This window comes from Lipotes vexillifer, unplaced genomic scaffold (genome assembly GCF_000442215.2).
Source record: "Lipotes vexillifer unplaced genomic scaffold, Lipotes_vexillifer_v1.1 scaffold1572, whole genome shotgun sequence".
NCBI classification, from domain to species: Eukaryota; Metazoa; Chordata; class Mammalia; order Artiodactyla; family Lipotidae; genus Lipotes; species Lipotes vexillifer.
This window is the reverse complement of record NW_006796604.1, coordinates 117,740-141,308: the sequence shown is the minus strand read 5'-3', so window position 1 is coordinate 141,308 and position 23,569 is coordinate 117,740. Positions and strand designations below refer to the sequence as shown.

The 23,569-nt window shown below is 40.7% G+C and overlaps 1 protein-coding gene across 1 annotated transcript in view; it reads left to right on the top strand.

Annotated features, from left to right (window-relative positions):
- Positions 1 to 23,569, top strand: part of MAP7 (microtubule associated protein 7) — a 156,023-nt gene that overhangs the window by 123,849 nt on the left and 8,605 nt on the right. Inside the window, exons 7-15 of the mRNA XM_007468744.1 lie at positions 5,383 to 5,496; positions 10,273 to 10,400; positions 16,439 to 16,554; positions 16,890 to 17,173; positions 19,582 to 19,792; positions 21,236 to 21,407; positions 21,647 to 21,748; positions 22,149 to 22,199; positions 22,305 to 22,362. Coding sequence (XP_007468806.1) covers positions 5,383 to 5,496; positions 10,273 to 10,400; positions 16,439 to 16,554; positions 16,890 to 17,173; positions 19,582 to 19,792; positions 21,236 to 21,407; positions 21,647 to 21,748; positions 22,149 to 22,199; positions 22,305 to 22,362 — 1,236 coding nt within the window. The remainder of the gene's footprint in view (positions 1 to 5,382; positions 5,497 to 10,272; positions 10,401 to 16,438; positions 16,555 to 16,889; positions 17,174 to 19,581; positions 19,793 to 21,235; positions 21,408 to 21,646; positions 21,749 to 22,148; positions 22,200 to 22,304; positions 22,363 to 23,569) is intronic.

The following is a 23,569-nucleotide window of genomic DNA, read 5'->3' as shown; positions in this document are numbered from 1 at the left end:
TTTCCCTACGTTTCTTAAATAGGAAGAAAAAAACTTCAGAGTTAAAAAGCAATAAACGTCTGAGCGGCATTTTCCTTGCGACAAGAACGGTTCTCATTTTAGAGCTTGGCTGAATGATTGCATTTAGCAGTGATGAAAGCGGTGCTTCTCTCAAGTTTTTAGTACATGAGTTTACAGCTCCAGAAATCACCCACTTATCCACCAACATGCAAATAATCTTTGCTATGAACATTTATTTCACTTCAATCAGATTGTCTTTGACTTTTCATCTGTACTTGGGGAATTCCAGGCTTTAACTTTCTAAAAGACCTTTTTAAATGATTCATGTTGATAGATTTCATTTTGCTAATTTATTTCTCCTTTAACCAAACCTTTCTTACTGCATTTCTTGTGTGTGCGTGACTGGTTTTCTGGTGTCCATTCATTTAAAGGGATTTGGCCTAACTTCAAGAACATCATTATTTAAGCCTCCTAAAAATTTCAATATTCGTAGTCCTCCAATTAACATTTTATTTGAATTTTGAGTTTCATTCATCCCATGGATTTACAGTACATGAATGTTGAGTTACTTATGAAATGAAAGTTTTATTTTACATATCTGCGTATCATAGAATGAAAAATCGAGCTTTTAAGATAAGCTACTTGTTTTACATAACTAAAATGATTTTAAATTTAAAAAACCAAAGAATTATTGTGCAATATAAAAACACATACTCTTTGAAAGTAACAAACTGTGGTTACTTTGAGTGCTTTATTAAGAAACTGATTGGTTTTGAAGTGTTTATAGTCTTTAAAAAGGATGTAATGTGTGCATGTTCTATATGTGTGTATGTGTATTTGTATATTTTGTATTGTATAAAAGTTATGGTGTCATTGTTATGTACAATATAATGCGTTGATGTTTTAATTAATCTCTTAAAGCAGTAAATGAATCAACTGCCTATTCTTGCCTTTTAACCTAAATCATTTTTTTTAACCTAGTTTGCCTAAATCATTGATATTAGACATGTAGTTAAATTAATGGCCTTTTATATGTTAGAGAAAAGTATTATGAATTGAAGTTCCTTTCATAAGTAGCCTTTATTTTCAAACCAATTCCCTTAAAATAACGTAAAATATAGCATGCTATTCTTAACAGTTGTGTATTCATCTTTTCTTTGGGATTGGTCACTTAGCACTTGAATTTTATATTTTTGTGAACGTGGGTCTAAGACAAACTATAACTGGGACTTACGGCAGTTTTCAGTTAAACCTTGGCTTATTGCCTCCTACAATCCCATAGCCGAAACTGGGGCAAGGTTGGGGGTAGGCAGATGGGCAATAAACCGAACAGAATACTATCCACACTTCTGTGGATTGACAGTGCTGTGTCAACTAGAAATAAGATGTTTTGTAGACTCTGCATGACAATATCTGATTGAATATTCTTAAGTAATTGGATCTTAGAACTGGGAAAAATTTGTTGGTTGGCTCATCTACTTCAGTTGGGATAACAGAGCCCCTAAGAGGTGAAGGGCCTGACTTCAAATCCTACAAGTTAATCGCTGGAGTAGAGGGACTAGAACAGAGATCACCAGCTCCCAACCCATGTTGTTCTGCACTGCGTTTGTAGTTCTCTCCTTCATGGATGTCCTTCCTTACATCAATCCTGACTCCATGCACTCTTCCTCTGGGTGAGGTTAAGGGTCAGGGGCAGTTCAATAAGCAGTTAGTTCATAGCTGGGGCAGGGAAATTGCCCCTTGAATCATGGTGCAGGCCTATAAAACCCAGTGCTAAGCTGGGCTAAAAGGATAAGGGGGAGAGCACTAAGGTTACGGGTTCCATGTCTCCTCTGCCCTTATCAAAAGAACTGTGAACCAGTTCTGGTGTAACTGACGAGGCCAGCCTGGAAGAAAGATCCGCTTCATCCAGGGGCTCCCGTGTGGTCCAGGAAGCGATTTTTTTTTTTTAAGTTAGGCAGAACCCTAGCACAGTGAGAGGGCTCTGTCTTTTAATGAGAATAGAAAGCTTCTGCATTTGAACTTCTCTAATTTAGAGATTTAAGTAATTTAGTTAGTATAATTTCTTTTCTGCTATTTTTTAAATTCGATTATGCTTTATTATCAAAGTAGAGAGCATTCTTATCAAATTATTAGAGGCTTTTACAGTCTGATCATAGAGAGTGTACACCATTACTAGATTGTTTGAGCTTTCTCAGCCCTGCAGCACAGGCCTTAAAGCTGATATTAAACTGAAGCTCTGATACTATTAAAGTTGACATTCAGCTGGAATGCTCTGCTGGTTATTCAAAATGCTGGAATATTTCCATACCAGTTGGTAAATATCCACTTCCCCCAGCTGTGCTTCCCCAGGCCCTACAGAGTGTTACCTACTAGCTCTACTAGTAGAGCTCCACTGGTGCCTTGCCCCACCAGTTTTTAAGTATGTTGATCATCACACCTGAATATAGTGTCACACAAACTGATAAAATGCCCGAGTTAAAGGAAACCCCTGACTACCAAAGATTTCTGTAATCACTGCAACAGAGAGAATATTGCCCCTGGAAATTTTTGCATTAAAAATGTGTATTGCATATTATCTTAAGCTTCCTGCTTAACCAGCTTTTTTCTCAAGGAAGAAGAATAGGGCGTTTGAAAAAAGTTAAGAAGGAAATTGGCTACTCCTTGCTGAAAATTAGTTCATACATTTTTTTCCCCAGAATCTAGATTAGAGGACATGGTGGAGGACCTAAAGCTGAATCCTGCCCACGTGTTCTGTTTGACCAGAGCAGGGGTTTTTTGTTCCTGTTTTAGGTCTAATTAATTGCCATCATATTAAAAAATGTAAGATTTCATATAACATTTAGGTCAGGATGTGGCAACACTTGCCTGATTTCTGCATGGCACCCATCATCTGGAACTGAATAGTGATTTCCTGCTTGTGAAGGAACAGGGTAACACAGATATCTCTAATGTTTGATTGTGTCCTTGGACCAGATGGTCTTTTATGGGAATTGTCAATATCTCATTTTAAGTGCTTACGTAGGATCAATACTATAGTTGTTTCATGGGAATTAGTACCTTTCCTTCCGGAGCTTATCATCTCACGATTAGGCCTCTCTAAGTTAAAAAAAAAAAAAAAAAAAAAAAAAAAAAAACAATAAAGTAACTCTCCTGTACTAACCTTTACTAAAAAGTTATGGAAGAGATCTGTTTCTCTCTTGCTCAGAGCATAGTTATGAACGTGATAGAAGTGGAAGTGTTTCTCCTCGCAAAATCTTTCATTCACAGTTTCGAAGTTATAAAACAAATCTCTTTGGATTTGCTTTAAACACCAGTCAAAGAGAGTGTTTAGTGATCTTCATTTGAGGCAGATTCTTTGGCTGATGCCTTAAAGACCAACAGAAATAAAGTAATTGAGCTTCTCAATCAAGGGGGAAAAAAAGACATGGCTTTTCATTGATAAACCATCTCTGCAGTTCTAAGCCAGTCATCCTACAGAGTTTATCTAAGAAAAGGAAACATTCACCTCTTCTTCCCTTTATCATCTACTGAAAATACAATTCTAGTGAAGATTTTAGTTTAATCCTAATCACTTTTCCCACTGATTTAATTCTCTGAATGTATTCTAATTTTAGGTTAGACTATATTCTGCTGTTGATACACATACACACACACACACACTGCCATACTATAGTTTATAATAGCACTTATCCTACTGTGCATTCTACTAACTGTAACTATTACAATAGTTTTTATAACAGATCTTTTTATTTGTCAGCAGGTTGAATTTAACCATGAAGACTCTCCCAATAAACAGAAATTCTTATAAAGAATTCACTAATTCTTAAATTCACCAGCTACTCTTTTAAAGTAAAGCTACTCTTTTAAAATAAAGTCCGATAATTAACGTACTTATTGGAGGTTGGTACTTCCTTTCAAATAGGAGCGGATATTTTCTACAACAGCCTTTAACATCGGATGGCTTCTATTAACTAAAACTAATTTCCTAGAATTCAGAAGTCATTTCTTTAAAATATAACATATATAAAAAATTATTATAAGGACAGTTGCTCCAGAGACCAGAGGACTTGCACCTGCTGTTTATGGTGCAGAACAGAAGTGGCCTCGTCAGGTTTAGACAGTTTGAAAGACTTTTATAAGCAACTTGGAAGTGTATTCTAAAATAGAGATACAGTCCTCCCTCAGTATCCGCAGAGGGTTGGTTCCAGGAGCCACCGCAGACACCCAAGTCCTCAGATGCTGAAGTTCCATAGTGAGCCCTCCGCATCTGCCGGTTCTGCATCCATGGATACCGAGGGCCAACTGTATATTTATTGGGAAATATAAAATGTGGAAAAATCCACGCATAAGTGGACGTGCACAGTTCAAACCTGTATTGTTCAAGGGTCACGTGTATATGATCACTTTATTTTAGTGATATTTGTAGGATTTTGCAAGCTTCTTTCCTGATATCTTTGGAAAGTAACTTCTATGTTTTCATGGACCGTCACTGGAAGCTAACAGTATAAGCAAAGTAATTGATTTATAATTAGCATGCATTTCCTAACAGTGGTCTTGCGAAGCCCCAGTACAATTTGGGACTCCACTTCATTGCATCATTTTAAATTTATTTTCTTGACTCTTTGCACACCCACTAGTAATTTCTGACATTACGATTATATTGAATTTTGTCTTTTCTATCTTAATTTTATCTTCAGCTTTACCCTTATCCTCCATCAGAATTTTTATGTTGTTGCCAAACCAGGGACCTGAAAGAACTTGCTTGCTAAATGGGAAAGTCAAAAGAAAAACTTACATAGAACTTTGCATGAGTCCTCTTTCACTTTATTATATCTAATTTCCTCCAGTTGCCCAAGTAGCAATTCATGGAGATGTAGCAAAATTTAATGGAGACCTTTTCTCTATCCACATATTTCCAGCCTTGCATGAAGCTGGCAAAGCCTTTGTTGAAGTTGACATTCAGGGTACTTAGGACGCCTTTTGGCTGAGGTGTGTGCTGTCTGCTCACCGCCCATCCTGATGAGGGCAGATGGGTTCGACAGACTCAGAGATACATGCCAAACCTGCTGGAAATGGTTCTTCTGTTTTGTTACCTGTTGGATCCATAGGAGGGTGGTTAGCAAAATCTGTGTCCATAAAACTAATACAGAACCTGCCACAAACTTAACATCTTGAAGAGAGGCACCTCATGGAATAGCTGCTCCTTTGAGCAGAGTCCCTCCTGCCCTGACTCTCCACCAGCTTCCTCCCCGGACAGCCTGGTCTCTGTCGAGGTCTCTCGCGAAGGCCCGGCGTGTGGGAGCAATAGGGGTGATGCCTTGCACCCCCTCGCCCCTGGAAAGAATGCTTCTAACATCTCACTTATGTGGTGACGTTTAGCTCGCCGCCTGCAGCTCAGCCCATGGGAGAGCAGCGTGGTTAACAGATTGCTGACGCCCACACATTCGTTCCTGGCCAGAAGTAAAAGCACAGCTGCCTTGTCTGGAGATACAGGTAAAACTGTCAAGGTGCAACTTTCTCTGTGAGGTAAAGTCCTCCTTTAGAAGCATCTCTAAGCCACCCATCTTCATCTAATCCCGTCTCAATTTTTCCCATCGCGTGCTTCTCCCCCTGGTGGAATGGCATTGGAAATGTGTCTGTTGGTGTTGGTTTCATGCCCCTGGTATCGTTTCCTCTGAGCATCCGTCTTAGCATCTTATCTGGACACCAGATGCCGGGCAGGTAAAGGATGCCCCTCCCTGTGATCAGATGGCTTCAGAGGCTTCTGTCTGTTCATAGTGTTACCAGAAAATCCTATCCCTTACCCACCTTTCTTTCTGCCCCTGCATCTGAGCAGATGATCAAAGGTAGAAATAATTTAATATCTAATACTAATTTGTGGGCCTGGGGATAAACTCAAGGCACAAGCCGATTTAAGCATAGCGTTTCATAGTGTAGCTGTGGACTAGTCACTTATCCTCCCTGGGCTAGTCTTTTATCTATAATCAAGGAATAGTACCCTTTCAAAACTCTATAAAGAGTTGTGGAGAAGGCTAATTACAGTGTTCTTATTTGTTACATACTTTGAAAATATGTAAAATGTGCCAAGTACTAGTTATTGTAATTAGTTATAACTCCTCTACTTTTTTGAAATATAAAACACCCCTGAATGAGCCAATTCGTTTAATGAGAAGTTAGTATAGACTCTACATCTAGCTGGAAAGAAAGATACATATTAGGCTTTTGGCAGTGTCTCTCTCATGGTGAGTTGATTTTGACTTTCCCAAATATCTTTGGGCACAATTGGTGTATCTGTGTAACCAGCCCTCATGTTTGGCACGTGGGGAATTGCATAGCCTCCTCATAAAGCTCCCTTTAAAAAGGCTTTGCCTCTGCAAGCCTCTTCATGTTCACTAGCCCTCTTTTTTAATAATAATTCTTGGTGGTTTTATGATATCTTTCATCTGTGGTGTCCAATGAGCTAGTATCAACCCGAATTCTCACAGTACCTCTGAGAGGCAGTCAAGAAAGCAAGTGCAGGCATTCCCACCACCTGCCTGCGGAAAACAAGAGATTGACAATAAGTGAGTTATACCAGAGGCGCTTAGACAATTGGCGGACTAGGTCTTAAACGTGCTTCTATCCTCGGCACCCTCGTGATGCTCTCTGTACCATTGTGCGTTCAACTAGCTGGACCACAGTGATCTGTGTTTTCTGTAAAGTAACTCTCCTGTCAACTGTCACATTGCATCTGAGATTTTTCTGAAGGAAAAACTATAGTTTATTTCAAGATACTTTATTTTTATGTCCATTTTGTCATACTTTCATATAAGTCATGAAAGCTGTTCTTTATGTCCAGCTAATTGAAAAACCTTTAAAACTGCTTTTCAGTCCTAATTCATAGGATCTAAATAGTTTATGGTTCTCATGCTTCTGAACCTCCACATTGTATGTTGTTTCATACTGAAGGACTGCCTCACAGCTAAAAAACTGTCTTTCTTTGCTATTTCTGTCATCACTAACTTTTGTCAATTCTTTCACTATTCCTCTAGTCTCTTCCAACACCATTTCCTCATTTTCCACCCATTCGACTTGCCCAGCTTCCCACCTTCCTTGGTGCTCAACCAAGGTGCTTTTTAATCTGCTAACTGGCTCTTCTTTACTTTGCAACTTTTCCATTCTCCTTTTCACAAATTGATACATTTTTATAATGTATTTTAGTGTGAAGCAATGCATACATAGCCTTTACTTGAGTTGCCTGTTTTATTAATACATTCCTTAGATCATTTTACCTATTATTGCATTGATAACAGCCTATATTTAATGAACCAAAACTGTTGTGTTTAGAAATTTCCATTTGAAATTATTCATGTAAACGTCTCTTACACTTATCTCCTCAAAAACATTTTTCCCATCACTTTTATTTTTCCATCTGCTCTCCTTGATTATTTTTTCTTGTCTTCCCATTTTAGTGTCGTCCCTTGAGTTCACCTCATATCCAGTTGCCATTGGCGAGAGGATGACCTACATCCAGAGCCAGGGTTACAGTAGCAAATCAAAACAGCCATCCTTACTCCTAGGGTGTTTGGTGATTGCAAATTCCCAGAACAAGTAATAAGAACAGTTGAAAATTGGAAATCAGAGTCTCATATGTTCCATTGTGACCACTGCTTTGGGTTGATTTTTTTCTTGCCCATTTTTCAAAATACATTCATGATACATGTCATTATTAGAACTCAGGATTAAATGAGTTAACACATGTAAAATGTTTCAAATACTACCTGCACGTAGTAGGCACTCCATAAATGTTGTTATTATTCTACTATGTAATTATTCTCTCCGCTGCACTCCAACCACTTGAACTGCATTATCTTTTCTCTGCAGCCATTATTTCACATAGAAAATCCTGAATATGTTAAATTAATGCATGCTTGCTACCAACAGTAGAAAGAAATACAGATATTGTGGAAGGATTTCTCAAAGACATTTCCATAAAAGAAATGTTTAATAAAACTACTTTGGGATATGGAGGGCACTCTAGGAGGGAAAAGAAAACAACAATCATACATTGCTCTTCCTATTTCTTCAGAAGGGCAAGATTATTAGAATAATTGATTTAAAGGTTTCAGGTTTTTCAGTAGTTGCTGTTAAGAACAGCGATGAATTCCATGAAATGTAGTATCCTTAGAATTAGCCAGACGATGTTTCTTGAAGAATTAAATTTGAGGATTTTTGTATGGACTACATTAAGTAGGTTTAAGGACATTTTTTTCCTTTCCTTCACATTGACTCAGCACTATAATAAAGAATGAACCAGAGGCATGATGAGATTGGTTACATCCACGGTGGTCTCAGGAAATGCTCCAAGGAAGTGCTCCACAGATACCCCTGAAATTATTACTTTCCACTAGAGGGAAAAGAAATCATATTTCTGTGCTTGATTCCTTTTTCAGTGTCAGACCCATGGCCTCAGAGCAGGGCTGTCATCTAGGGTTTCTTGATCCTTGAGCAGTTAATGGCCTCTGGCTGTGCCCTGGGCTGTGTGTGCCTCTCTTGGTCATTAATCCCACAAAAGTGCCTTGTGCCAGGATGTTCTTCTTTAAAGGCATTTGATTGGCTTGGAAGAGGTTTGCATTAATGAACTCTTTCTTTGTCTGGGAAGGGCAACTGCTTTGTTGTGGCACTTGAGAAAAGGTTGTTTTCCAACAGTTTTCCCTGTGATCACAATAAGCCAAATGAGGAGAGGGTCTCCTTCACAACACAAAGGAAACTTCCTTCACGATTAAGGTCTGAGGCAAAGCTTTATGTCAGCTTGGAAGTAAGACATATACCTTTTAAGGAGAACTGAGGGAATGCAAAGTGTTTCAGCTTATCCAAGAAATAAGGGTTCTGTTTTCAGATGATGGGAGAAGAGAGTGCAGTTTCCAGTCGATTCACCACCTTGACCATTCAGTGATAACCAGAAGATACTGCAAGGCATTTAATGAAAGAGAACACAGGAATACAGATGCAATCTGATGGACTTTCTGTCTGTAGACTAAACCAAAAAAGCACTTAAATATTTTTAACTATAATTCTGAAATTGAGGTTACCTTGAATTTGTCCTGTTAACTTTTGAGTTTTTAATTTATTAATACTGTTATATTCAGTTGACCTAACAGTCTCTTTAAAGGGTTGCTACTACAATGTCTAGGGTCGGGTAAAGTCATTTTATAACATGGTCCAGATACATAGCATTCCCCTCAGTAGTCATGTTTAATTGTCTTATTTTTTGCTGGAAAACAAGATTTCTGGACGAGATCTGAAAATGAACCTTGGAACATTCGTACCCACATGTTTGATACCTACGCAGTGTTCTGTGAATTTCTTTAAACCCACTGTTACTCAGAATCACTTGATTAATGACAGTGTTCCTTTGAAGGTGAATGGTGAGAAGCTATGTGGTTTTCAAAAAAATATTTCCATCTTGAGTAAAACTGCAACAGCTGTTCGTGATTCAACTTTATTTTTGGCAATTCTAACATATTTATGTTCCCTTCACTGTTTTAAATGATGACATCCCATTTCCCCATACGTTCTGCTGCTTGTTATGAACCATCAAATGCCTTGGCTTTTGGGGAAAACCCAGAAGCATGCATTTGATTTGCCTTTAAGTAGATAAAACACTTACAGAATTTTTTTTTTCTGGAAATTATTAGTTATTCTTGTAACAAGTCTTAATACCTGATAAGACTTGGTCATTTAACATCTTAAAATTTCAGTTGCTTTTTTTCCCCAGTGGTTGTTGAATTTTACTCCCCAAATAGTTGCAGTATCTCTTGCTTGCCTGCTTGCTCACTTGCTGTCTTTCCACCGTTTGTTCCATCTTAAAGCTATTAGGAAAAATCTAATTATAAACAATCCTTATCTTAAAATTATCTGTCACTAATGTCGCATTTTACCAGAACCATCTGTTTATGGGACTATAAGACCATTGCTCTCTGTAATTATTGGCTTACATCTATATCTTTAATAAGTATTTAAATAGCCAAATAGTTTATATATTCCAGATTTTTCATTTGGACATGCCCTCCTTTTGGACACACTGTAAACTAATAGGACCTTGAGGAGAGTTGAGTATGATGGTCTGGATACCTTTAGGTAATAACATCTTCTCCCTACTTTTCTCTCTATCTCCGCTTTGCTACTTTTCCTGATCCTGCTTTTGGCTTTTCTTCAACTGCTCCTCTGGCACTCTTGCGTGTAAAACAATCACCTGCACCCTAGTTACCCCCATGTGTCCTCGTTCAGCATCTTGCAGCCCCATCAACATCATGCCCTACAAAGCTGCACACTCTAGAAATCCGATGGAGCGACCAAAATTCTTTGTAACACCACCGGAGGGCTCCACGCGAAGGAGGACTGTTCACGGCACAGCGGTGAGTAGCTGTTGGGAGCAGCCTGGCGAGTCTGCACTGTTTCTGTGCGTAGTGGACACCGCCTCGAGGTGCAGTGAGGATGTAAGCCAGGCGATGGTGACATCCGTCCTCCCATCCGTCCCACCAGTCTTGAATCTGGCTGGCTGAGTGGTGCTGTCCCCACACTTCCTCCCCACTTGGTGATTCTGCTCCCCGCTGAAAATCTGAATTTGAAGATGAAAATTGTTCTTTGTTCAAGCATGTCTGAGTGGCTGAACTGCCAAATGGGTGCCTCCATACAAATAAGTGCAATGCCAACATACTATATTTTTGAAAGTAAGAAAACCTTTGAAGGGGAAGTGGGCCTGGACTGCTGCCTTTGCGTTTTATTCCAACCCTGTCCAGAAGCTGGCTGAACTCTAAATGTGGTTCACTAAAAAGCAACATAAGGAACATTTGTCTGTTTAGCTAATCCGTGTCAAGGCCCAGGTCTTAAAATATAGTGACAAACACCATTGTAAAGCAATTATACCCCAATAAAGATGTTAAAAAAAAAAAATATATATATAGTGACAAAGAATTGAAAACACTAGTTATTCACTAAGTAATTCTTGAAAGGCTGTTGGGCTGTGTTACAGACTCACATTTTGCAAGTGAAGAATATAATTTGTACCTGTTGTTTCTGACAAGGTGGCTGAACTAACATTAATTTTCACCATGCTATAAATGCAATGAGGTCACTTGTATGTCTCCAAGAATCTTTCTTCTTCTTTGTTTTATTTAAACTCTGTGTTATTTGGTAGCCGTTGAAATGTATAGACATTGTTCTGTGGTCTTCAGACGTTGTACTTTAGTCTTAAAGGACTTCCCAGTCCACCAGAAGATCTCATTGCTCCTCTCTCATGGCAATAGCATGACCCATGAAAGGCTGGAACAATTTTTTTCAATCCTAACTTCTCAGAGCAATTCAGATTTATAAAGCTGATGAACACCTGAAAGGATTTTGCTTAGACCTTTGAGGGTAATGCAAGGGTTGTGAGAGCTTGATGGCTTTGCCTACAGGCAGTTTTCTTTCAAGCGCTTCAGGCTTTCAGGAGTCAAGGTTTAATTCATGATTGAATCAGACCCCCAGCCCTTCAAGCCAGAAGTGAAACTACCTTTGATGTCTGGGAAGTCTTCCATCATTAGCACTTTGGTGCCTCAGAGATCCTAGCTGTGGACAGATAGCAATAGTTAAGCAGAACAGTTTTGGCCCCAAACATTGGATATTTATTGGGTAGAGAAAAGCGTGTACCAAAGAAAAAAATACCTTGTTACGGATAAAAACAAAAATTAACACTCCAGGAGGGAAGGATGAGAGCTGATCCTTGGCCAACAGATTAAATGAGAGGGATTTGTCATCATACGATCCAAAACCTATAATTTCTCACCGGTTTTGTTGTTGTCTTTTTAGTGCCTTCTTTCTGTATTTGATCTATTGGCTGCCTTTTCACTTCTTTGCAATTAAATATTTAGGCAAATACCTACTGCCAGAAAACGACTCACAAATCATTTATACTCCAGAGCTGCACTGTGGAATTCAGCTGAGCACTTGAAAATGTGGTAAATGAGATTGTCGGATCAAATTTGAAATTTAATTTTCTTTTAAGCAATTTTTAATTGTGACAAAAAACATATAACAAAATATACCATCTTAACTGTTTTTAAGTGTGCAGTTCAGTAGTATTAAGTGTATTCACATTGTCGTGCAACCAATCTCTAGAACTTTTTAAATCTTGCAAAACTGAAACTATACCCACTGAACAACAACCTTCCATCCTCCTCCCCCAGCTCCTGGCAACCACCATTTTACTTTCTGTTCCTATGAATTTGACTACATTAGATACCTCATACAAATGAAATCATACAGTATTTGTCTTTTTTTTTTTTTTTTTTTTGCAGTACGCAGGCCTCTCTCACTGTTGTGGCCTCTCCCCTTGCGGAGCACAGGCTCCGGACGCGCAGGCTCAGCAGCCATGGCTCACGGGCCTAGCCGCTTCGTGGCACGTGGGATCTTCCTGGACCGGGGCACGAACCCATGTCCCCTGCATCGGCAGGTGGACTCTCAACCACTGCGCCACCAGAGAAGCCCAGTATTTGTCTTTTTGTGACTGGCTTATTTCACTTACCATAATGTCCTTAAGGTCTGTCCTTCCACGTTGTAGCATGTGACAGGATTTCTGTTCTTTCTAAGGCTAGTAATACTCCGTTGTGTGCGTGTGTCTATACATATATATTTCTGTATGTGTATATATACACACACATGTATAGATGCACCACATTTTGTTAATCTGTTCATCTGTTGATGGACATTTGAGTTTCTTCTTCCTTTTGGCTATTGTGAATAGCACTGCTACAAACGTGGGTGTGCAGATATCTCTTCAAGATCCTGCCTTCAGTTCTTTTGGATATATACCCAATTGTTGGATCTTATGGTAATTTTATTTTTAATTTTTTGAATAACTGCTATACTGTTTTCCAAAGTGACAATCCCATTTTACTTACATTCCAACCAACAGGGTACAAGGTCTTCCAGTTTTTTCACATCCTCACCAATACTTGTTTTAATCATCAGTGATGCTGAGCATCTTTCTATAAGTTTGTTGGCCATTTGTATAGCATCTTTGGAGAAATATCTAATCAAGTCCTTTGCCCATTTTTTAATCTTAAGTTTTTTAATCTTATTTTTAATTTTTGTTGTTGGAGTTATTTATACATTATGGATATTAATCCCTTATCAGATATATGATTTGCAAATATTTTCTCCCATTCTGTAGGTCGCCTTCTTACTCTGTTGCTTATATCCTTTGATGCATAGGAGTTTTTAAGTTTGAAGTCCCATTTGTTTATTTTTGCTTTCATTGCGTGTGCTTTTGGTGTCATATCCAAGAAATTATTACCAAATCCAGTATCATGATGCTTCCCATTTTCTTCTGGGAATTTTATAATTTGAAGTCTTACATTTAGGTCTTTAATCATTTTGAGTTCATTTTTGTATATGGTGTGAGGTAAGGGTCCAACTACATTCTTTTGCATGTGGATATCCAGTTTCCCAGCACCATTTGTTGAAAAGACTGTCTTTTCCCCATTGAATGGTGTTGGCACTCTTGTCAAGGATCCTTTGACCATATACACAAGGGTTTATTTCTGGATGCTCTACTCTGTTTCATTGGTCTATATGTCTGTCTTTATGCCAGTACCATACTGTTTTGATTACCATAGATTTGTAATATGTTCTGAAATCAGGGATTGTGAGACCTCCAACTTTGTTCTTCTTTTTCAAGATTGTTTATTCAGGGTCCCTTGAGGTTCCATATGAGTTTAGGATGGAGTTTTCTATTTCTGCAAAAAATGATGTTGGCTTTTGATAGGGATTGCATTGATTCTGTAGATTGTTTGGGATAGTATTGACATCTTAGCAATAACAAGTCTTCCATTCTGTGAACTTTAGATGTCTTCCCATTTATTTGTGTCTTCTTTAATCTCTTTCAGCAATGCCTTCTAGTTTTCTCTGTAGAAGTCTCCCACCTCCTTGGTTAAGTTTATTCCTAAGTATTTTATTCTTTTTTATTCTTTTATTCTTTTTTTTATTTCTTTTGTTTTAAATGGGATTGTTTTCTTAATTTCCTTTACAATTTTATTAAATTTTAATTAATTTAGATCTAAATTCAACTGCCTGCTATTGAGTACTTGAAATATGTTTTGTGAGACTAAATTTAACATTTAATTTTAATTAATTTAGGTCTAAATTCAAATAGCCAAATGTGGCTAGTGGCTACCATTTTGGACAGTGTAGGTGCAGAACATTTCTTTCATCACTGTACTCTTGTACAGTGCTGCCTTTGAATATATGTTTATATTGTCTCTCTTGTGGGTTATTTGTATTCTAAACCTAACTCTAGTTGTAAAGCTAAAGTCTTTGTCCTGCTGGTAAGTTGCCTAGACCACTGACATGGGCTTGCTGTGTGTGTTCCACCTTAGCCTTGTGGAACGTGTTAACAGGAAAGACTATTGTACAGACCACTGGCTGTTAACTCAGATCAGGATGAGAATCAGGAGCATCTTTACATGTGTGGAACTCAAATAGGTGATTGGGTCCAAGACCAGTGGAAAGATATTTGAAAGAACTAAGAGGGTAAAAGCATCTATCTACCTGCCTGGGAGGGTGTTATGTCAAATACTGAGCATTTTTCCAAACTGCTTCTCCCTGTTCCCGCTACTCCCTAAAGGTGATTAAAGGGAGGTCAGTTTTAAGAAAGAAAGAACTGGTTCAGTGGCACTTTAAGGAAAAGAAGACTCTGAGGATTATACACTTTAATGTAGATTTATTCCCAGATGCCTGTCTTATCAAGGCGTAGATGATGACATTAGTCCCCAAATCCTCCGCACAACAAATTACCTTTCCTGACTTATTTTCCCATTCAGGTCTCTCCTTGATCTGACTTCAGCCAAATTAAAATGTTTTGAGAAAAAGAAAGAAAAGCAACTCAAGGTGCTTAACCCCAACCTCCCTCGGGAAGAGGCCTGTACCTTTCACTCTGGGGACTTGATCTGCCAGAGGCATAATTGCCATCCTGTACACCTATCAAGAGGGTTCCATATGGTGGCTGCTGCTTCTGCTACACAAGCACTGCAGCTGTTCTCCAATAACCTGCCTCCTGCCTTCTACTACCAGAGATGGGGACAAAGGGTGGTCATGCAGCTGCAAGTGATATAGAGGTGGCACCCTGTGAAGCTCTTTCACCCTGTGAAGCTCTTTCCTGCCTCATCCTTCATTTGTTTTATTTCGAAATTCTGGGGAGACATTGAGTATTATTTGGCACTGAGATGTTTTTCTCCCACCTATAGCCCAGTCCATCAACTAGGATGCAACTAAGAAAAATAGAAGCAATTATAAGAGATGCTGAAGGGAGCAAAAGGGGAGGGAAGAAAGAAAGGGCGTGATGTTTGAGCCAGGCAGAAAAGGAAAGAAAAGAAAGCACACGCCAGCTTATTGGCCCTGAGGCTAGGTGTTGTTCTGCCCCTTCCCTAGCACCCTCAGTCTGCTTTCCTGCAAGGATCCCACAGAGTGAAGGACTGACAGGCATCCACACAGGTCCCTCCAGCCAACATCTGTTCCCATCCCAGAACACTGTTGGCCGTGTTTCAGATACTTGGAATGAGTACTTTCTCCCTTGCCCTGTGCCTTGTCTTTTTGTTTGTTTCTGTTTGTGTTTTGGTTTGGGGGGTTTTATTGTTTGTTTATTTTTGTCTTCGTTGACTTGAGATTATCAGAACACTTCCGGGTTTCTTTTTGCCGATTTCTACCTAGGAAAGGTGTCACCTCTCTGGCTGAATTCCTAGTATGCAGTCATAGGAGGGCTGATGTTTTGGCCCAACCTCAGAGATTTCCATTTCATCCCTAATGAGGAAGACTAAAAATAGCTGAAATTCCTCACCTTGAACCTGACTTTTCCTTCAAGGGTAAGAGGACACTAAGTGAGGAAGGACTTGTTTGTATAACATCCGTATAAAGAAAAAAATGAATTAATGTCTGACATAGCAGACATGTAAATTAAAAAAAACAATAAACTGAGCTATAGTATGTTCCAGGGTAAAAAAAAAAAAAAAAAAACTGCTTAAGAATTAAAAGAGATAAAGGTAGGGGGAATAAGCTGAAAGTGACCTTTATTTTGACATTTGTGTGGGCTAAACCAGACTATGAGAAATTTTGCTCCGGATAGTTTTAGATACAAAGTATAGGTGCTTTCTAAAAGTGTGTTTTTGTTTTGTTTTTTTACAATGTAAGTCCAGATCACACATCCAGAACCTTCTTATTAGTGTCAGATTGTGTTAATTCAATTATAACGTTCAGTTTTAACCTAATAAAGGCCTTTTGTTGGGGTGGAATGGATATACATGGCAAAGGTTGGAAATTTTCCCAAAAGCCATTCAATGGATTGCAGCTCCACTGTTGAATACTGTGAATGTGATTGTCCCGCTCATGGAAAAATCTAATTATTGTGTTCCTCTGAACTTAGGGCTATAAAAGAGAAAGGGAGAGAGAAAACTTGCCCTTCCACCTCACACCCGGCATCCGAAGGGCTCTATCTCCATCTCATCCCAAAGCCAGATCACCAGCTTCCTCCCGACTTTGGTAAGTGAAATGTAAGAGGCTGGCAGGGTTGTTCCACGTTGGAGAATTAAGAGCCTCTGTCCTCTGAAAAGAAACTGTTCTCCCCACACTGTTTGGCCTTCACTTGGAGAGTAATATTTTTCCTCAAAGCAAAGAAAAAAGAAACCTGGAATGAGCCTCTAGTGAGTACTTCTGCATTTGCCACATAAAACACATTCACACAGCAAAATATCTTCATTTCTCTTCCGTACTGGTGTTCCAAGATTATTACATGGTGGAGGTATGGGGAAAGGAAGGCTCTGGCAAGCCTGTTCTCATGTGCCCCTTTCTTTTTACTTTGTTTGTTTGTTGCCCAGGCTCCCATCCAAGTCCTTTCCCCACTTGCCTGGCACCCCCAGACCAGCATCCTCCACGCCTCCTGGACCCGTCAAACCTGCCCCTGCTCAGGTCCGGCCCCCCTCGCCCGGCAACATCCGCCCCATCAAGAGAGAAGTCAGAGTGGAACCTGAGAGAAAAGACCCTGAGAAGGAACCTCAGAAAGTTGCCAACGAGCCCTCACTAAAGGGCAGGGCGCTTCTGGTGAAGGCAGAAGAAGCCCCAGTTGAAGAGGGGACACCTGTCGAGCCAGAGGTTGCTCCCGGTAGGGATCCACTGACTCGTGGTGGAGTGTGGGTTGCTTGCTCTCTTTATTCACTCTTCCTTTTTCTCCTGCACTACTTTGACTTAGCTTTTTATTTCTTTCTCTTTTTCCCTTGTTGGGCACTTGAAAATTTTACTCTAAGGCTAATCTGGGGAACTTTTCTTGAATATAATTTTCCAACATATAAAGAAAGAATCGTCCGTCCTACAGCCTATGGTCAGAGCCACGGCATATTAATTCAGGTGTGGTTTATGAGTCCTTTCATTGGCCGAGTTCCAATAATTTGACAAAATGTGGTATTCAGAGCACCTGCATCAGAATCAGTTTATTATTTATCCTATTGCTGTGTAAGAAATTTTTCTAAAACTTTGCAGCTTAATAACAACAACAGTTATTATATCACGCAGAGTCTTGGGTCAGGAATTTGGGAGCAGCTTAGCTGGGTTGTTAGAGGATGGCTCATGCACAGGGCTGTCGGCAGGTGGCCTTCGTTTCATGACACATGAACCTCTCCATAGGGCTGTTGGATGTCCTCACAGTCTGTCCACTCTGCTGGCTTCCTGCAGAGTGAGTGAGCTGGGGGAGAGAATCACGAGGAGCCCACAGTATCCTTTATGCCCAGTCTCAGAAGTCACACACGCAGAAATCACGATTTCTTTTCGTTTTTTTTAATTTATTCATTTATTTTTGGCTGCTTTGGGTCTTCGTTGCTGCCCACGGGCTTCCTCTAGTTGCGGTGAGCGGGGGCTACTCTTCATTGCAGCGCACGGACTTCTCATTGCAGTGGCTTCTCTTGTTGTGGAGCTCGGGCTCTAGGCACGCGGGCTTCAGTAGCTGTGGCGCACGGGCTCAGTAGCTGTGGCTCGCGGGCTCTAGAGCTCAGACTCAGTAGTTGTGGCACAGGGGCTTAGTTGCTCTGTGGCACGTGGGATCCTCCCGGACCAGGGACTGAACCCATGTCCCCTGCACTGGCAGGCAGATTCCCAACTGCGGTGCCACCAGGGAAGTCCCAGAAGTCACGATTTCTGTCATACTGTTCATTAGAAGCAAGTCACTAGCTTCAGCTCACACTCAAGTTGGGGGGATTAGCCTCCATCTTTTAAAGGGACGATTTTCGAAGAATTTAGGGAAATATTTTTAAACGACATCTATATTGTTTCAAACCGTAGAACCCTGCCCCTACCTCAGACCTATTGAATCAGAATACGTGGTGGATCCAAGGACTCTGAGGGATACTAAGCTCATCTGTTGACTCTTGTGCAGGATTGCCAGATAAAATAGAGTGGCAGTTATCCTGTGTGTACTGGAGTTTGGGGACCACTGGCTTAGCGTATGTGATTGACAGAGGTCAGAATTTTTTCCAAAAGACCCAGTGGATCTCATCTCTACCAGGTTAACCAGATGCTGTTTAGAAGTTTAAAATCACCTGGAACTAGAAATTCGATGTATCTTGTTGAAAATTGTCTTCATTCAAGAGTTTTCTCTTTAAGACTTAATTTGAAGATAGAGGATGGGGGGCAAAGAAAGAATAGTGACTCAAGACAAATGATAGTATAGTAAGGGAATGGACGAGTCCAATACCTGTTTGCATGGAAAGAGGGAGAAGAGAAGGGCCAAAAACTGTCCTGAGGGCAAAGAAAAATCTGTGGGAGCAGCAGGAGAAATGCAGATCTTGAAAGGAGGGTCTGGAGTGGTCAGGTGCCAGGGATCACACCTCACCATGGTTCCTATGGCGGGGGCGCACCAGCCATAGGAATCCAAATAAGGTCAGAAGAGAACTACTCTCATCTTGCATGTTGGCATCAGAACTGGCAGTGGAGACCTGCAATATCTAAGGAGCACAGGTGCCATCTCCCAAAGAGGCTCTTAGTTCTTCCCTCCTCAGACCTGGAGGCAGCTCTGGGTAGACAGAAGAGGCCTCTTCCTTGGTCTCTTCCCACCTGAGTCCGGGCTCAGTGGTATGGACACTGGGCATGGTCACAGAAAGGCTTGAGTCCTCTAGTGATGAATAGTCACTAAAGAGAAGGAATTTTTTTTTAACGTAATGAAAGGCAAATGGAAGATCTCATCTTCCTTCTTCCTGGGGTATAACTTCCCACAGAACCTAAGATGAGGCTCTATACTTAGTACACATTCGATATATGTTGTTAACTGATTTAACTTGTATAAAAATAAGGCTTGGTGACAGAGTGTCAGCTTCGGATGTCTCACTTACACACGCGGCTTTTTGTTATCTGTTGCCCGGTTACAGATAGAATACAGTGAAACCGTGAGAACGCGCAGTAATAAACATTCCCTTTTCTTTTACAGCGATGAATTCGAGGCCTGGGGTGCGGGGGATGCTAGTTTTTGTGTTGTTCTTTGGCTTTTGTTTCCAATTGGTTTTCTCCTTGTACTTGTTTGTACAGCTGCTCCGGAGGCAGCCTCAGCACCAGCCTCTGCTCCAGCCTCCACTCCGGCCCCGTCATCCACTGTGACTGCCATTGCTTCTCTGAAGACCTCTGCGGGCACCACTGACCCGGAAGAGGCCACGAGGCTGCTAGCTGAGAAGAGGCGGCTGGCCCGAGAGCAGAGAGAGAAGGAGGAAAGGGAGAAGAGAGAGACGAAAGAGCTCGAAAGGTAAAGGAGTGACACTGCTCAGTGACACCCTAGTGACACCTTGGATTAAGTCTTCAGTCAGGGAGAAGAGGTAATAGTAGTGAATAACAGTGAAGGTGAATCTATCTAGTTGTTTCAGAATTAGTCTCCCCTGGTGTTCCCTTGAGCACTAAGCGACTTTTTTAAGCCACATTTTCTTATTATGATGACAGTAAAACAAAATTGATGGAGAAGGGGTTTTTTGTTTTGTTTTGTTTTCGAAGGACTAGGGAGAAAGGTTTAAAGAAAAAAAAAAATCATCCATATTCTTACCAGATTTCAATAATTGTGTACATTTTGGGTCACCCTTTCCAGTCTCTGAACAGTGTGTGGGTGTATATACATGCATAAATATATACATACACACATAGATTTGCATAATTGTAACCACAGTAGAGGTACAGTTGTACAGTCTTAATTTTTTATTTAACATATCTCTCATCTTCATGTTTCCTCATTATCTTTCTCATTATCTTAAAGCTGCAATAATAACAGCTCATGTTTTCTTCCAGATAGTATTTATTTCTCTCAGAGGGTAGCTGCGTGAGATAGTTAAGTGCCCCATGACTGCCTGCCAGACAGTATGCCAGGGGCAGTTTGCTTAGTTGCCCCCCTTCTGGAGCTAATAAGGCTAATGTCAATATAATTGTTCTTCAAATAAGCAGAACTGCCTCTCCGGAAAGGACGGCAGCCCCAGTGCTGGGCCGCCATCTTGGACATGCCCTACCCTTGGTCCCAACAGGGAGCTTACATGGGCCATCTTGTCCCTGTACTGAAACAGAACATTATAACCTTTATTTACTTACAGAGATTTGGAGGGGAGCGTTAAATTCGTTACTAAAAAGTCACATTATTGGATTAAACAGATCTCAGCCTTTAAAGATATACTGCAGATCCTTTAAAAAAAAAAAGAAAAGAAAAGAAAAGAAAACAGGGGCTTCCCTGGTGGCGCAGTGGTTGAGAGTCCGCCTGCCGATGCAGGGGACACGGGTTCGTGCCCCGGTCCGGGAAGATCCCACATGCCGCGGAGCAGCTGGGCCCGTGAGCCATGGCCGCTGGGCCTGCTTGTGCAATGCCGCGGAGCAGCTGGGCCCGTGAGCCATGGCCGCCTGGCCTGCTTGTGCAGAGCCTGTGCTCCGCAACGGGAGAGGCCGCAACAGTGAGAGGCCGGCGTACCGCAAAAAAAAAAAAGAAAGAAAAAAAAAGAAAACAAGCTCTCCTCAGAATATGAGTGGATACATTCTGCGTCTGCTTCCCAAGAGGCAACGGGAGGCTGGGAAGGGGAGGAGGAAGGAGAGAGGGTGGCTTCACGTGTATCAGTGGATGCTGTTGGCCAGATCTCCCAACAAACTGTTCTCGCGGTAACCACAAACTCGATCGCGCCTTGCCAAGGAAGTGCCCTCACGTATCTTCGTCTTTTTCCAGACAAAAGCGAGAAGAATTGGCCCAAAGGGTGGCTGAAGAGAGAACCCGCCGAGAGGAGGAAGCCCGCCAGCTGGAAGCTCAGCAAGCCAGGGAGAGGGAAGAGCAGCTGCGGCGGCAGGAGGAGGAGCGGGCCCGGCGCGAGCGGGAGGAGACGGAGCGCATCCAGAAGCAGGTAGCTGGGGGCCGGCTCCGGCCCGGGAAGCAGGTCGGCGCAGCCCTGGCTCAAGATGGGGCAAGGGGCAGCCCAGATGGGAAGAGGAAGCTGTTGAGCGTGTGGTTAGGATTGCTCGTGTCTCCCCCGTGTGCGCTCGTGGTCCTCGCGTTCTCCGTCCTCGGGCGCCCCGGGACCTTGGGGGCAGCGGGCAAAGCCGGCCTGTGTGTGAGAAGCAGATGCCGACTTCCCGTTTTCAGAAAGAAGAAGCAGCTCGTGTTCGGGAAGAAGCAGAGAGGGTCCGGCAGGAACGGGAGAAGCATTTCCAGAGAGAAGAGCAGGAGCGCCTGGAGAGGAAGAAGGTAGTTGCGTCTCTGCCCCCGCAGCCCGGCGCCCTCGCTGCTCTTGATTCTGCCTAGGCTGAAGCCGGCTCCAGACCAAGAGACTAGCTCACTGCCATCAGAAAACAAAAGTGTCCTGCCCGTTCCAGGTTAACTAAAGTAGCTCTCAGCATTAATGTTTTCCTCCAAAGAAATCGCTCTTGGTGTTTCAGGCTTCACCAAAAACAGTTGCTTCCAATTCATGCGGCTTAAGCCAATTTCAACTTCTTTGAGTAACTCCAGTTAAGACACAGACAATTATATTTTCCCAAAATAATGGACATGTTTCAATGCCCTGCTATTTGCTTAGTCAGTGAAATGCGCCAGGCTAACTTTCTTTCCATATCTGATGTGTTTGCTCAGTTCTGCCTTTTTTTTGTAGCGGCTTGAGGAGATAATGAAAAGAACCAGAAGACCAGAAGCTTCAGATAAGGTATTGAGATGGCCTTTTTTTTTAACTATTCTTAATGGCTTTTTTTTTTTTTTAACTTTCATTTGTAATTTTAACATTAAAGAGTCTTTTTTTTTTCTTTGTTAGAAAACCGTTGATCAGAGAAATGGAGATATAACCAAGGGAGCGCTCATTAGAGAGACAGGTATTTATTTCAGTGAACTCAAATCAATACAGATATAGAATTTTTTAATTTATTCTGTGGAGGTCAAGATAAACATTGATTTAAAATAAAAATACTCATTGACTCACAGAAGCTTAGGTGTTTCTCATCTAGTCCACAAATAATCCCCTTTGTCTAAAAACCTCTAGCATTTCTAGCAGATTTTTTTCACATTTGTTTATACTCTAATGGAGTATTTAATATCTTAAGTCATTTTATATCATATATATGTCTCTCTATATATCTATGTGTATGTATGCCTCTATAGATATGTATACACATGTATATGTGTATATACACACACGATTAGAAGAATTTTCTTTGAGTTTATAAAATTAAATTTCATTTGTCATTTACTATCTGCTAAAGGAATCTGTGTTTATATTTGCTATTAAGGACATTAAATTTAAACATTTTGACAACTTGTACTTAACGGCATTTCTCAGAAAAGGCTTTAAATGTTATTTCTTTTAGTTCTGACTTCAGAATAGAGTTAAAATTTGGAATTTGTTGAAATTTCATTAGAAAGTTGTTCATGTGCCATAGGCTTTGGACAAAGATGATTAATTTCTTGGTGATTTTAAACCAAATTTGGTGTATATAAAAGTAAAATTTATCTTAGTGTTTTAGTACTCACACTCAACTAATATTTATTAAATGCCTTCTTTGTGTCAGATACATCTGCATACATTTTCTTGTTTAATTTCCATTGCAGGCCTGTGAGATAGGAGATGTTTTATCTTGGAGTAAGCAGGCATTTTCAGAAAACTTTTGTGTGCCAGGCCCTTTTGTAGGTGCTAGGATTCAGTGTGAACAGGTCAGCCGAGGTCCCTACCCCCGAGGAGAACTCAGATTGAGTGACAGGCCCAGCTCGCACAGCTGGAGTCCAAGTCACCAGCTTGTAATTTGGCTCCTTCCGTGATTCCACGTGGTCTTCATGATGGTACATACAGGTGGTTGGTCGATAACTCATTATTCAATCTTCCTCTTTCCTCATCTGCAGTATCAATATGAAAAGAAAGGACCAGAGATACCTCAGTTTCTTTTCCTGTTTATTATAGACTGGAGTAAAGATCAAATGAAATGATTTATGTGAAAGAAAATTCTCTGTTCTGAGGTTTTCAAATGTAAAATATTGGTATTTGGGGATCTGGTTTTACTTCAGTAGAGGCTATCCGAGTTCCTGTAT